This window comes from Lithohypha guttulata (assembly GCF_036872675.1).
Source record: "Lithohypha guttulata strain CCFEE 5908 chromosome Unknown scaffold_1, whole genome shotgun sequence".
Lineage (NCBI taxonomy): Eukaryota > Fungi > Ascomycota > Eurotiomycetes > Chaetothyriales > Trichomeriaceae > Lithohypha > Lithohypha guttulata.
The window spans coordinates 5,121,273-5,135,344 of NW_027042750.1; the positions used below are offsets into that span (position 1 = coordinate 5,121,273).

Genomic DNA, 14,072 nt, shown 5'->3' on the forward strand with positions numbered 1-14,072 from the left:
TTAATTCTGAACCTCTCTGGATCGCGAAAAGGTTACTCGTATATAAACCTTTGTGTCTGCCTCCTGTTCCCAGTCCCCATCAAGCAGGTGTGTATACGTATTTATTCACGCCGTTCACGTCATATTTCCATACACTCGGCTCCGCAAGTCCGCCGATACCCATGGCAAGATGCTCACCCATCTTGAGAAGCTGCAGCCAATCAGATAGACGTAGCACTTCCACAGGGAGATCCCAGCTCGATCGAGCTGGATGCATCCCTGTCTTCGAGACCTGCGCGTTTAAGATTGCACTGAAGGTTTGTAACATAATAATCACGTTGTTTTCATATCAACTACACACGTGCGACGATGTTTTATCAACGACATCTTGGGAGAAATTCTCTCAATAGGGAAGGAAACGACAGTGGTCACAAGTGTTTGCTGGTGATGCTCGAGCAGAGAGAATGCAATTTCTTTGGTACCAGCGATTTGGCACGGATGTTCTAGCGTTGGTCTTCTGCCCAGAGGACTAATTGATGTGGAGAAGAAACGTGCTTTCAAGGAGTTTCCTTGTCATGTAACCATCCAGTATGCACGTTTTGCAAAAGTGTGATTTTGCTGCCTGGCTCAGTAAATGTAACAGGCCTGGTGGCTACAGAACATTAAATGTTTCTACATAGTGTGGTGAGGACGAAACAATGAATCTTTAATTGGGGAAACGACTGAGGGCAAGTCACTGTACCAAGTCTTCCATTTAAACGGTAAGCAACAACTTCCAACGCCGACCGTACGTCCAGCTCAGACGACTTCGTTCAAAGCATTTCCATATGAAATACCAATGCTCCGATATGATGAGTAGACAAACCCAGTTCTACCTGTTCAACTTGAAGCCATGTATTCTATTGCCTTGAAGCGCCGTCCCATGCAACAATGTTCCCAATTCTATGTGGTATCATATCATAAGAGAAAAGAACCTGCCTCTCATACCGTTCAAATTCTTCACCATCGGTTTCGTCCAAGTGGCGCGTTGTTGCCGCCTGTGTAGCCTCCTCGACCACCGCCTCGATGACCTCCCCGTCCATAGCCACGACCGCCGCCGCCGCCACCACTGTAGCGGCCCATTTCTGCCAGACGAGGATCAATGTTCTGCTTGGCTTCTGTTAGGATAGTGATAAGATCTCGCGCTTGTTTGGCATCTGATTGCGTTAGTACGTCTCGATAGGCAAGGTGGTCAAACTTACTCTCTGTGGTGAACAGTGTGATGGCTGTTCCTTTCCGTCCTGCTCGTCCTGTTCGACCAATTCGGTGAACATAGTCCTCTGAATTGTTAGGGTAATCATAGTTGAAGACATGAGTAATGTCTCGGACATCTTGAGAATGAGTTAGTCATCTCACATTTGAATGCTTACGGAAGGGTGTTGGGTTCTTGGTGCCCAGAGGTCATCATGTGAGTCAGGACACATCACTCTCGTTCTCAGAACATTGTCGTTCGAACATAGTCCGGAATGTCTGTGTCCGTGGATTGGCTGTTGTCTACGGTCCTATCGGGATTTCCTTTGAATTTGCAGCCTCATTCGGTCATTGGTGCCTCAGGTCAACCTTTGCTAAGTAGCACTAAGATTGCGAGAGTGCTGATTGCGAATTCTGACAGTCTGCAAATCACTTCAAGAAAGTTTGATACAGGGACCAGCAACAGCCTGAACACGTTGCGCGTAGAGAAGGGCGCAACAGATTGAGAATGAAGCATCAAATCACACAAGAACGCAACGACTTGGACAGCTGAAAGGAGAAGGGGTGGGAAAACGAAGGGGGTGCAAATGCAAGCATACCAATACCACGGGATGCCACGTCCGTAGCAACCATGATGGGGCTCTTTCCAGCCTTGAATTCGTTCAGGACCCAGTCACGTTCGTTTTGTTGTTTGTCGCCATGAATAGCTGTTGAGTCGTTAGCTGAGTCGGGGTACAGTGCGGGATGTAGAACTTACACAGTGCTGGCCACCCATCTTGTCGTAGGAAACGTGTGATATCGTCAGCTACTCTTTTTGTACCAGTGAAGATCAAGATCTTGTTGTCGCGGTCCTCCATAATCTGTTCTAGGTGCTTTGTCATACGGTCGCGCTTCTCGAAATCGGAAACGACCTCGACGATCTGGGTGATTCGGTGGTTAGCGGAGAGCTCCATAGAGCCAATGTTGACTTGGATATAGTCTTGCAAGAAATCTGATGCAAGTTGTCGAACGTCCTTGGGCCATGTGGCGGACCACATCACGGTTTGTCGATCGGGTCGAATCTGTCCAATAATCTTTCTAATCTGAGGCTCGAAACCCATGTCAAGCATACGATCTGCTTCATCGAGTACAAGGTAAGTAACACGTCGAAGATTAGTTTTGCCAGCCTCAAGCATATCGATCAATCGACCAGGTGTTGCGATACAGACTTCAACGCCCCGTGATAGGTCACGGATTTGCTGACCTTTGGGAACGCCTCCGTAAACGCAGGTATTTCTGATGCGGGAGGATTTGCCAAACTTTGTGATCTCTTGTTGAATTTGAACAGCCAACTCTCGGGTAGGAGCAAGAACAAGAACAATGGGACCATCGCCAGGAGCAAGAAGGGGTTGAGCATTGATATGTACGATTGCAGGGAGACAGTATGTGAGAGTTTTACCAGAACCAGTTTCAGCAATACCAACTACATCACGTCCGGACAAAGCCATAGGCCAGCCCTGCGATTGAATCGCGGTTGGTCGATCAAAACCTTGAGCCTTGACTTCGGACATGACATATGCAGGAAAGCCTGCTTCGTCGAATGTTTCTACTGGTCTTGGTACATGTCTTCCCTGAACCGTCATTTCCTTCTCTTTTCGAAATGCATCAACGTCTCGGGAGGATCGATTGGCGACATCAGGGTGTTCCTTGTAAAAGGACTTCTCGAATTTAGGTAAAGTTGACATATCCCAATGTTGCTCTTTGAGGCCGGATCCTAGTTGTGACATTTTGTCGCCGCCACCGTTGCCGTAACCTCCGCCTGAGGAATAGCCATTGGAGCCGCCGTAGCCGTGAGAAGCACCTCCAGAATAGCCATTGCCGCCACTGTAACCGTTAGAGTGACCATTTGAATAGCCACCGCTGTAGCCATTGCTGTGGCCGCCATCGCGGCCTCCGTATCCACCTCCGTAAGACATTGTCAAAGAATGTAGGTTGCCTGAAGTGAAACAGGAGTGAGTGCAATTCTATACCGCGAAGGATCCTGTAAGTCAACGAAGTGTATCGCTTGCTTTTCGCAAGGGACTTCAGGTGTTTTGGGAGTGTGTAATAGAAGAGTAGACAAAAGACTGAGCGATGAAAGATGTCAAAAGTAAGGATGTAGAAGGGGCGCAGATGAAATTTTTGTGACAAGAAAGACTGCCAGGCAGAACCGTTGGCGCTAGCCAAAAATGGTTAGAGCTTTTACAAATCTTCAACTTGCTGCATCACATCGTCGGTGAGACGAGTAAGAGGCTACTATTCATCGATACGCGGCTCAAAACATTCAACTTTTGCAGGCACGATCTTGTTGTGCAAGTGAGACGTCACTGCACGACTTCGAAACTCTAAGTTGGAAACTGTGAAGTCGTGAATGATTTCGTTAACGGCCATACAACTTCAAGTGTCTGAGAGCCTGTGAGTCAACTGAGAACAAAGGTCACTGAAACCAATTTGCAGTATTAGTTGATGAAGTTGCAGAAGTCGATTGTGTCGTGTCCGCCGATCATGCCTGCACTGCCAATTTTCTTCCACCATCACCACCATGACACGCACCAGAATCGCCTAGCCAACACTCGCATGAGCACCAAAGTCCCAGAAACGTACTTCAAGCTCTGCAGCTCGAATGAAGATAGATATCAGCTCCTCGATTCTCGATGGCGACTGTTTTATCACGCTTCTCTCAATCAGATCTGTGCACGTATTAGTATTGACTGCTTACAAGTCCATGCGACGACATACCTGATCCAACCCTAACCGCTTCCTGGTAGTCGTCGGCCACATAGTTCTCTATCCATTTCCAGTAGCGATTACCGTCGTGCTTGTCGCGATATTCAGTATGCAGACGCTTTGCAGCAATACCATAGCCCAACAGACAAGGAGCCAACGACATCTGGAGTGCCAACCCATCCTGCGATTGACCAATGTCGAGCACATACCGACTATATGCCGTACATGCTAGACTCTCTTTGTGAGCTAAGATGTCTCCTTTGGAAAGACCAAATTCCTTGCAATAATCCAAGTGTAGAGCCATCTCTCGATCAATGTGTAAAACAATTTGAGCTGCGGCTGTAATGGCATCCATCCCTGTGCTCTTGTAGGCTGCCAGCGCATTCGTCCTTGCAAAATGCGTCAAGTATAGGTAGTCCTGTATCAGATACTCTTTAAAGGCGCCAATGGGAAGGCTGCCATCGCCCATCTGAGTCGCAAATGGGTGACATGTATACTTCTGCCACACAGAACGTACATCCTCTCGATCTAACAGATACTCGATAAAACCACCTTCGACAAACGGCAGAATCTGCACATTATGAAAATGGTTGATTGGGCCTGGGCCTTTGCTGAAATCAAGACTTTTCTTGATGCCCATTCCGACATACTGGATCGACCTCCGAACGGCTTTCTTCAGCTCATATCCGAGAGCCAGGTTCGCAGCAACTGCGCTGGCTAGGCTGCAGCCTGTGCCGTGAGTGTTGTGACTCCGTGCATAAGCACTTTCATTCAGCACAAGATCGGTCCCGTCAAAGAGGACGTCGACAACTATCTCTCTCTCCTCTTCATTCCCTGCCTTTACGAGTTTGCCATCTTGTCTCTTGAACGGCACGTGTCCACCCTTCAGTAACACCGCCCGTGGTCCCAGATTCGCATACACATCCTTCGCGAGCTGCTTTAACCCGTCCAAATCTGTAGGACTCCTGATATCTTCCTGATTTCCTTCTTTCAGCATAAGGACTGCCTCTGGTACGTTCGGTGTTACTAGTTCGACATCTTTCACCAAGTGATGCAACAAGCCACGAACAGCATCTCCTGGAAGTAGTTGTGCCCCACTCGTACTTATCATTACAGGGTCGAGCACTATTCTGTCTGCTTTAGCGCCTTTCTCGTTCTTGTTCTTCCACTCTAGCAGTTTGTCGGCCACCACTTCGACTGTAGCTGCTGAGGCAAGCATGCCAATCTTGACGACATCGCAGCCAATATCACTCAAGCACGCATCGATCTGCTTGGCGAGAAAGGACGGGGGAGTGATATGCACATCTGAAACTCCAAGTGTATTCTGTGCGGTCAATGCCGTGATGACCGTCTGAGCGTAGACGCCATGAGCATATAGAGCCTTTTGATCAGCCTCGACTCCGCTATAAAGTGTGATTTACTAGTCAGCGCCATCATGCTTTCGACGTGCAGGGTTAGGTCCGTGATTGCGAGCACGCGGAACATTTCATCAAGGGAGAAGTCTCACTTACGCCCCTCCCGAGCTGTCGGAGCCTGCTATCACCAGAACTCGTGGAATAGTAGTACTCATTGCGTGTCTAGGGCTCGCATTGAGCCTGAGATGAATGGTCTACATTCTGGCCGTAAGTTGGTATAATACGTATGCCAGCAAATACGCGATTGCAGTCGATGGAGACTACGGTTCTCGTAATGGTTGCAAGATTCAATTCCCCACACCGAACGAGGAAACGTCATCACGTATTATGGGAGTGTTGAACTCCTTCTGCTGGGATGGGCAGGTCAGGACAGCGTAGTACATCTACTGAAAATGTCTCAATATCGTCTGGCCAGCAGACTGGATCTATTGACTTGATATTGCTGACTCCATGCTCTCTTGTTGTCTCAGATCCACTTTCCTTCATGTGTCCGAGCACACAAGTGTTGGGGGAAGGTACCATTGAGTTCGGACTTTCCTATAATTTTATTGTCTTTACATCCGCAAGACTGCAACAATCAATCCGCTCAAGCAGATCGAAGTTGTCTCTCCGATACGCACTATGGCCTCCAGGAATTCTGTGTGAGCATTTCTATAAGTCACAGCGCTATATTCTTTCAGTGCTTCACTCCAGACTCGCATCTCGATGTACTTGCTGCCAGATCAGCCCATGTACAGGACGCGACCTGTAAAAGCAACTGCAAAGAAGTAGGCTTGGGACCTTCCAGATGACCTGACATAGAATACGCACTGATCCGGAATGGGTTTCCTAGCCAAATTCATCAGTAAAAGATAGTGAAGCCTGACAGTGGCGGTAATCGTGAGTGCGCCGATATCGTGCCGTGTGAACGTTATGCCTGCAGCTTCATTCGCATAATCTATCATGGACGATCTCGCAGAATTCACTCAGCTCCAAGGACAATCCCTATTAGCAAGCCTGCGTGCCAATTTCTTGAAACAGTGTACGGGCAACACAACAAGTGTGGCGATGTCCATGCATCTGGTAACGCCAGAGTGCAGGTCGGTAACAGCTACGCGTTCAATAGCTTCGGACCACAACTAGATACTGTGCAGAAACTGCTAGATGGTCTAAGCTTTCCCCAAATGAACGACCGCAGAGCTCAAATCTCAGCCTCTTGCCCCGATACCGATCGCTGGATTTTTAGCGAAGCGAAGCGAAGCGCGACGTTACCAAATGGGAGTGCTTCATTAGTTGGCTCTACGTGAAGCAGAGCAACCAAAAAACATATTGGATTTCTGCAAAGCCTGGAAGCGGCAAAAGCACTCTCATAAAGTTTCTGGACACGAGCCTCTTGCATGGGGGTCATTTGACTCGTTGGTTCGAAGGAGGAAACGTTGTCCTGCTGCAGCATTACTTTTGAAGTTCGGGAAACCAGATGCAGAAATCCGCTGAAGGCCTCTTTCGCCATTTGCTCATTCAAGTATTGAAAGGACATCCACGATTACCGAATCATATTGTGACTGGGATACACGGAATGACTGCCGGTGCTCCTATGACATCGTGGGACCATATCTAACCTTGCCGGCATCTTCGAAGACATCTTGGTGGTTCAGCAGCCAGACACGAAGTTCTTTTTGCTTATCGATGGTCTTGATGAATGCGAGGATCACGATGCTCTCGGTGTGGGTTTACTAATGCGCCCAGAGTCCGCCGCAAGACGAGAACTAGGACGAGCGCTGACTCTGTCTTCGACGAGGATGTATAGTGCCCTGATGGTGCTACTCCCTTGACAGCCAAACATCATCAAAGCTTACCATGCCGTCAGTTGATTGAAAGTGATCTTCGATGTCTTTTTTTGCACCAAACGCTCCCAGTTCGAGCTGATGAACTTTGAGCTTTCGTCTCCTTTCCCATCAGCCATGGCTATTGCACGCTGCATTCTTTATCCCAAGCCCATCTCGTTCGTTTGTGGTAATACTTTGGTGGAACCAGTAATCAGACACGGTTGTGGGCAGATTCTGATCGGGTTGAATGTATACAAGCCTGGATATATGCCACCAGGTAACAATTGCTTCAACAAGGCCAAACGCCCCGCGCGATGATATCCTTCCCTCAGAATTTGCTAACGTGCTATGTATTCAATGTCTCTAGTGGTATTGCGAGGTTTAATGCTATCAAATGTCTAGTTCCTATCAATGATTTTCCGGTTCATGACTTGGCCTCCGCCTATCAATGTATGTCTGCCAATTTACTCAACCGTGTGACCTTGCCTTCATCCTTCCGACGACAGGTCCATTCCCGTCACATCAGATAACGGTCCTGCGTCTTCAACGCTCGCTCCATCCACATCCACATATCTCTTCCTCCTGCAACCTCGCCCACCATATTAGGACCAAATGCTGGGTTATCTTTCATAAGTGCCTCTTGCTGCTTCGCAGGCATATCTATGTTCTTCAGACGCATACCCATCGCAAAGCGGTCTGCTATAGTGAGTAGCTCTACGACACCTTCGGTCTGCCACCAAGCTGGATGTGAGTGGTAGAAGACCAGCAGCATCTCTTCCCAGGACCCCTGTGAGGAACACTGTGGAAGGCCGTTCTCTTCCAGATGATCATTTGCTTCCCAGAAATTTCGCCAGAAATGGAAGTTGGCTGTACAAGTGTAGCCTCCGAGCTTTTGACACTGCACAATCAATCGGTTCTCGAGTGCTTCGAGCTCTTGTATTGACAGACCAACCAGCTTTTGAGATAACGGACTGCTGATCGATGATAGTTGAACTTTGTCGATGATCTCATTGGGCCAATTCCTGCCTTCAAGCACCTTTCGGCACAAGCGAAGGCTTCGTACGTCAACCAAAAGCTTGACTTTCAGAAGCAATATGGCAATCGCATGATTCAGGTCAAGGAACCTCTGATCAAAATACGTGACATCTTCATATGCATCGGCATCATGAGTACTCAAGTACGATTCGCCGTCTTCGCGCCAATCCTCTTCCACCTGGGACTCAACCATCCACCACTTCACAAAGTCGTAGCACTCTTGATCACGATCGAGCTGCAACAGTAGACAAGGCAAGATATCCCGAATACCCATGTTGTCGTTTCTGCATAATCGAAGCATATCTCGGTAGTGGTCAACCATTTCAGCGATTGAGTCGAGTGTAGCAGCTTCTCTCAACTGGACAGTCAGAGCGAAACGAGCTCTCATATAGTCTCTCGTGTTCAGAATACCCCAGAAGTGACCAACACTAGTTTCAAAGGCATTGGCTGGGGTCATGAAGTCTGGTGTTGTGTTGCGTACCAGGTTTTCCTCCTTGTTCAGTTTGTTCCGGCTCTTCTTGATTTTGGAACAGATAGCTTTGTGGTCGGCTCGGTGTTGGACCTGATGCTCTTTCGAGCAGTATCGAACTGCTTTGCAGCCTGTGCATACCAGTAGTTGATGTGCAGAAGTCGAGCACGCTGCACATCTATGTATGAGTTGACCTCTCGGTCCCAATTTGTGAAGTCATTCGTTTTCTTGTTCGTCTTCTGATTCCGTGGTTCCAAATCTTGTGGGTGGCATGCAAGACATTCTGTATTGAGTTTTCTGTGCTACGACAATAACGTGATTGGCTTGGCACGACCGTCGATTGGTCTAGAGCGATTCAGCTAGTGGCAGGCTGTGAAGCCTTCACGTTTGTAAGACAACAGATGAGTGTTATTGCACGATTTTTGCAGTAGACGAAACGACGCAGGAAGAACTGCACGCTTTCAACGAACAGAAAGGGCGGTGGCAGTAATTACTATCTGAACTGATTGAGGGCAAGCACGCTAGTACAAAATGGTCAACTGTTTCTGGGGAGGGAGGGATACTTGCAGTTGGAGTGAATGCAGATCGCAAACGTTGGTGCTTTGATATTGTATCATGGACGACGATGACTTGGAGCACATTCGTGGTTTCTAAGTACAAACTTCGCTATGTTACCTCAAAGCATATCCAAATAATGTGTCCATCTCTACCCATTGTCGACCACACTTTCTCAAATAAGCATCAACTACTCCTTTGAAACCCTGAAACCGCTCCATGTTCGTCTCTGCGAGTACAAGCACCCGCTCCTTCTTCTCCTTGTCTTCATCCTCAACCTTAATTTTTCCGTCTTTGAGTCCGTCCTTGACTTTTTGGCAGTCCCACAAACTGGCAAAATATAGCAATTGATTGTAAAGTTGTTTTTCGCTATACTCGTAGCTCATACGTCCACGACATTGTCCGTCGGCTCGACCCATTGGACCCAAACATCTGGTTCCATACACGGACATTTGACGTGTACGTTTGCTGCATGTTTCATCACTACACATCAGCCAACCCTCGTAATATTGGCTTGTTTGTTCCCGGATCTGTGCCTCAAGCTGGCAGATGATTGAGATGTTGCTGAATGGTGTTCTGCAGCCTGCATTGCCACAAATTACACCCGATGGCGTAAGCATTTCTGTACTCTCAACGAGGCCGCCGTAGGTCGATACTTGCTTACATTGACGGCATCGAAGAGTCAAACGAACAGCATCCTTGAACCTGATCTCATCCGGTATCTGAGATTCCAATGGGAAGATTTCTGTGCTTTGCTTCTCACCACCAGAGCTCGCAGAAATAGCGTATTTCCGTGTGTCAAGCCCAAGACAGTCCGCCAGCCGTACACTGTCAGTGCCTGGAATTGGAGCGCACAAGCGCTCGATGGGCGGGAAAATCTGCTTGTAAAGATAGTACTCGATGTCCGGTTGGAGATTGCTGTCGGGTTTAATGACGTCCTGGAATTTGTAGGCACGCTTTGGTGCAGGTTGTCCTTTTGTTTCTTCGGATCCTAGCGTGACGATGTAGCCCATCACGTCGTTGACTCGAACTTGACGTCCTGCTGCAATCTCCCGAAGCGCAACCTGGACTTGCGGCATGCTTTCGGGGTTGGGATAATCTTTTGGATTCTTGCCCAGTTTCTACCAACGAGGTTAGCAATGTAATCGTGGAACTTGTCTGCGACAGTACTTACTGTGAAGATTGTGTATTTTTGAGTAGGAATCTGCATTTCTCTCATCTTCGTCGAGAGGTCTCTCAAGTATTCGTGGATGTTGTTCAGCACAGTTTCCGAGTCATCACCAGACAAAATCTCGTTAAGAAGTTTCTCTGATGCCTCTTTAGATAGTGCACAATATTCTCGCCTCTTCATGTCGAGGCCTTTCACTTCTAGCTTGTCGACATATTGTCCATCGACTTCAGCCATGTTGATAGCAGCGTATTTCTTCTTGGCGTGCAACAGCAGCCTTCGAAAGATATTGTCGATATCGATTTCAAGAAGTTTGTAGCTGTCATTGACTGTACGCTTGAATTCATTGCCAAGTTTCAGGGCATCACGAATGTTGTCAACGCCAGTGTTGATCATGACCGAATCGGTATCACCGTAGATGACCTCCAGTTGCTTCGATTCAGCTAGGTCCTTGGTGCTTCGCAGAATTTCACGACCTTTGTAGGTGGTAAGCATCGCCAGAGGTCGAGCATAGAAACGAGATTGAGTGTAACCAAGGCAGCCGTACATCGAGTTTGCTGTCAGTTTCAAGGCTAACTGCTTCGTGTCCCAGAGTGCAAGATCTTCAGGTGATGCTCTCTTGTCTTTCATGAGACTCTTGACGGCTCGTCTTCGCTTGACTAAGGTTGAAATTAACTTTGGTAGGATGCCAAGCTCAACATCTGATGCAGGTACTTCAGGCACTTTTTCATCTTGGTCGTTCGTAACATCACTGCTGAGAGTTCGATCGACTGTGGTGAAGCATATATTGTACTCCTGGATGATGGATGGATATAGTGAGTTGAAGTCCATGACCAGAATGAACTTATCGTACAGTCCTTCTTGAGGGTCGAAAACTAAGCCACCCTTGTATTTGTCTTTCTTCTTCGAGCCAGTTTCTTGCACTTCATCGTCGTCATCCAACGACTCGACTTTTACGGCTTGACGACCTTTACCATAGATCTTGTCAGGCACAATGTATTTGTTTCGGTGAAATTCGTGCAGCAGGATGTACTCGTTGCGTTCTGCTCTCGTACCACTAAGAGTACGAGCCCAGCTGTTACCAGCAAGCTCAGTCAAAACTTTGGTTAATGGTAGCATCTGTAATCTCAGAGCAAGAGCAGCTATATAGTATGTGTCGGCATGGCAATGAGTGACAAACTTCATGAGTCCTTCTCTTTTCGATGCCCAGGTTGTCAGCGCAGTTGCCGTATCAAACTCACGTCTTTCCTGCTTAGCATTCTTGCTCGACAGGTAGAGTTCACACATCTCGGTGAGAGACCACTGCTGGCACTTTGTCATCAGAGACTTGCCCATATCGTTGGCTAGGTCACACATCAGGCGACCTGTCATGATTTGACGTTCAGAGAAGAAGCCGCTGCCTGTTTTGCCGAACGTCTTGGGCCATTCACCACGTTTCAGTCGACCAATTCGATGCCAACCAGGCGTCCTCTTCTCACGAAGACGAGACAACAAGGTGCTGTAATCGACTTCTTGAAGGTTGTGGCCAAGCAGGACGTCGGGATCCTTACGCTCAAATAGAGCAAGGAACTTGGAAAGCAGGAACTGCTCGCTCTTCTCCAAGAAGAATTTGCTATGAGTTTGTTTCTTTGTGTCACCCTCAAAGCCAATGGGGTATGAAGTACCATTTGGTGGACGCATCACTGTGAAAGTCTCGGAAGGCAGTCGTTCGGGTGGAGTTGTGTCTGTGAGAGAAACATTCTCGTAAACTCGTGCTGAGACCATGACTATCTCTTGCTTGTTCTCCTTGATATTGAGTTGTGTCCGAAAGGCAAGCGACATAAGGGTCAGCTTTGGGACTTCGAGTTGTTCGGTTTCTGGCACAATGCTGATATTGTTTGGTTTCGCAACCGAGCATTCAAGCTTGCACCAGGAGGCGTTGTTGACAGTGGTGAAGTCGGCGTCTCGAATACTCAGCCAACAAGGACCCATGATGTTCTTCCAAAGCACGAATTGCTCAAACAGAGCTGTGTTGGTGCCAAAAACCCGAGAGAAAGAATCACCTTCAGTTTCAATTGGGAGAGCAGGCTTGTCGTATGGATAAAGCAACTTCAGATATTCACTTTCTTTCGGCACGTCTGGAAGCTCAAAGGCGTACTTTCGAGTTGAGGGCTTGACCTTTCGAGTCGTGACCTTCATCCTGGACATCAAGTTGTCAACTTCCTCGTAGACGTCGTTCATGTCGACCTCCTCGGTAGTTTCTCGACCATTCTGGTACTTGTATTTTCGGGGCAAAAAGTACAACTTCCTCAAGATATTGTCAACCTTGACGAAGGCACTCAGATATTGACCCGTCTTTTTATGCTTGACTTTGCCAAATAGGCACAAGCTGCCATTGATATCGGCATAGTCCAACCAGAATATCCGAAGGCTTCCATCTTCCTCAATCGCATCCTGCGGCATCATCTTGGCGAAGGAGTGAGTCTGAGCAGGTGGACTGCTAGCAATAGCGAGCTTGCTGGTGAGGTCGTTCCAAGCATCAGCATCAGCATCTGCCGCGTCTGAAGGTGGTGGTGAAGAGGATAGAGGACTAGGTAGCTGCTTGATCTTTGGGGCAGGCTTGTTGCCTTTGATGTTTATGCTCCTGGATGTTACGTTTGTGCCGGCCACAGCCTCAGCGACATCCATCATGTCTTCGTCCTCTTCTTCTTCCTTGATCTGGAATTTTGCTTTTCGTTCAACGGCTTTGGCAACAGGAGAAGAGGGCAGTGGATCGCTCATTGGCACGTCATCGTCGCCCAGAGTGTTGATATTGTCATCGTCGAAATCTTGTTCAGGAGGTGTATTTTCGGCTACTGGCTCAGGAGCTGCGGCCGTGATGGTTTTGGTCTTGTTCTCCCTCTTTCGCGTAGGAGGAGGTGACAATACACGTACTTTACGACGCGAATCTGACTTGATTGTTTTTCGATTGTAGGATTGTGCTGTTGCAACGTTCGTGTCAATCTCGCCTAGGAGATCGGCCATGAAAGCTTCGTCCTCAGCAGTAGTTAAGACCTGATCTCGTTAGCATGCATTTTTCGCTGGTTTATTTCCTGCTTACCTTTGGTTTAGGAGCCTCAGTTGTTTGGCCGTTGTTGAAGTAAGTCATTATTTTGTGGTTGTTTCGTGACGTCTTTTCCTCGTCATCCTCTCGTTTTCTTTTGGCAGCTTTTCCTCGAAGAGGCTGGTCCTCTTCTTCGGAGCTGTAATACTGTCGCTCGTTCTGCCATTCTTCGCGTCCGTCGTCGGCATAACCTTCACCATTGTCGTCCACAACAAAGTCATCTTGATTGAGTCGAGAACGAACGACTTTCTTGTAACCCTCCTCGTCGACTGTCTCGTATATGCTGCCCTGGTCCTGTACTTGGTAGGAGTCCAGACGAGAGGCTCCTCCAGCTCTTGCAGCTCGGAGAGCAGCTAGTGCTGATCGATGAGACATATTAGGTTATTGTGCAAAATAAATATTGGTCGAACAGGTGTAGTACATGTGCATAGGTACAGAAGACTGAGCGTTCGAAGACACGAAGTGTTAAAGCACAACACGCCAGACGCGTTGAGCGCGACTTCTCGTGTCGCGTGTCTGACCCCACCATAGTAGCGTCACGCACGGGTTGGAGGCTGGTAAAGCCGATAATCACCCTCTGCTTTTTCTA

The 14,072-nt window shown here is 48.0% G+C and overlaps 4 protein-coding genes across 4 annotated transcripts; all 4 read right to left on the minus strand.

Annotated features, from left to right (window-relative positions):
• Nucleotides 1-978: 978 nt before the first annotated feature.
• DBP2 (ATP-dependent RNA helicase dbp2) lies at nt 979-3,164 on the minus strand (the record flags this gene model as incomplete). The annotated part of the gene is made up of 4 exons (XM_064896254.1): nt 979-1,175; nt 1,221-1,349; nt 1,809-1,916; nt 1,967-3,164. 4 exons carry the CDS (start codon nt 3,162-3,164, stop codon nt 979-981), a joined length of 1,632 nt encoding a protein of 543 aa, XP_064758941.1.
• Nucleotides 3,165-3,789: 625 nt separating this feature from the next.
• THI20 (trifunctional hydroxymethylpyrimidine kinase/phosphomethylpyrimidine kinase/thiaminase) lies at nt 3,790-5,524 on the minus strand (the record flags this gene model as incomplete). The annotated part of the gene is made up of 3 exons (XM_064896255.1): nt 3,790-3,917; nt 3,967-5,357; nt 5,466-5,524. 3 exons carry the CDS (start codon nt 5,522-5,524, stop codon nt 3,790-3,792), a joined length of 1,578 nt encoding a protein of 525 aa, XP_064758942.1.
• A 2,167-nt stretch (nt 5,525-7,691) lies between these two features.
• On the minus strand, nt 7,692-8,666 carry LTR64_001879 (uncharacterized protein; the record flags this gene model as incomplete). Its single annotated transcript, XM_064896256.1, has 1 exon — nt 7,692-8,666. The coding sequence occupies one exon, from the start codon at nt 8,664-8,666 to the stop codon at nt 7,692-7,694; it is 975 nt and encodes a 324-aa protein (XP_064758943.1).
• A 683-nt stretch (nt 8,667-9,349) lies between these two features.
• On the minus strand, nt 9,350-13,858 carry POL1 (DNA-directed DNA polymerase alpha catalytic subunit pol1; the record flags this gene model as incomplete). The annotated part of the gene is made up of 3 exons (XM_064896257.1): nt 9,350-10,354; nt 10,408-13,434; nt 13,481-13,858. 3 exons carry the CDS (start codon nt 13,856-13,858, stop codon nt 9,350-9,352), a joined length of 4,410 nt encoding a protein of 1,469 aa, XP_064758944.1.
• Nucleotides 13,859-14,072: the final 214 nt, after the last annotated feature.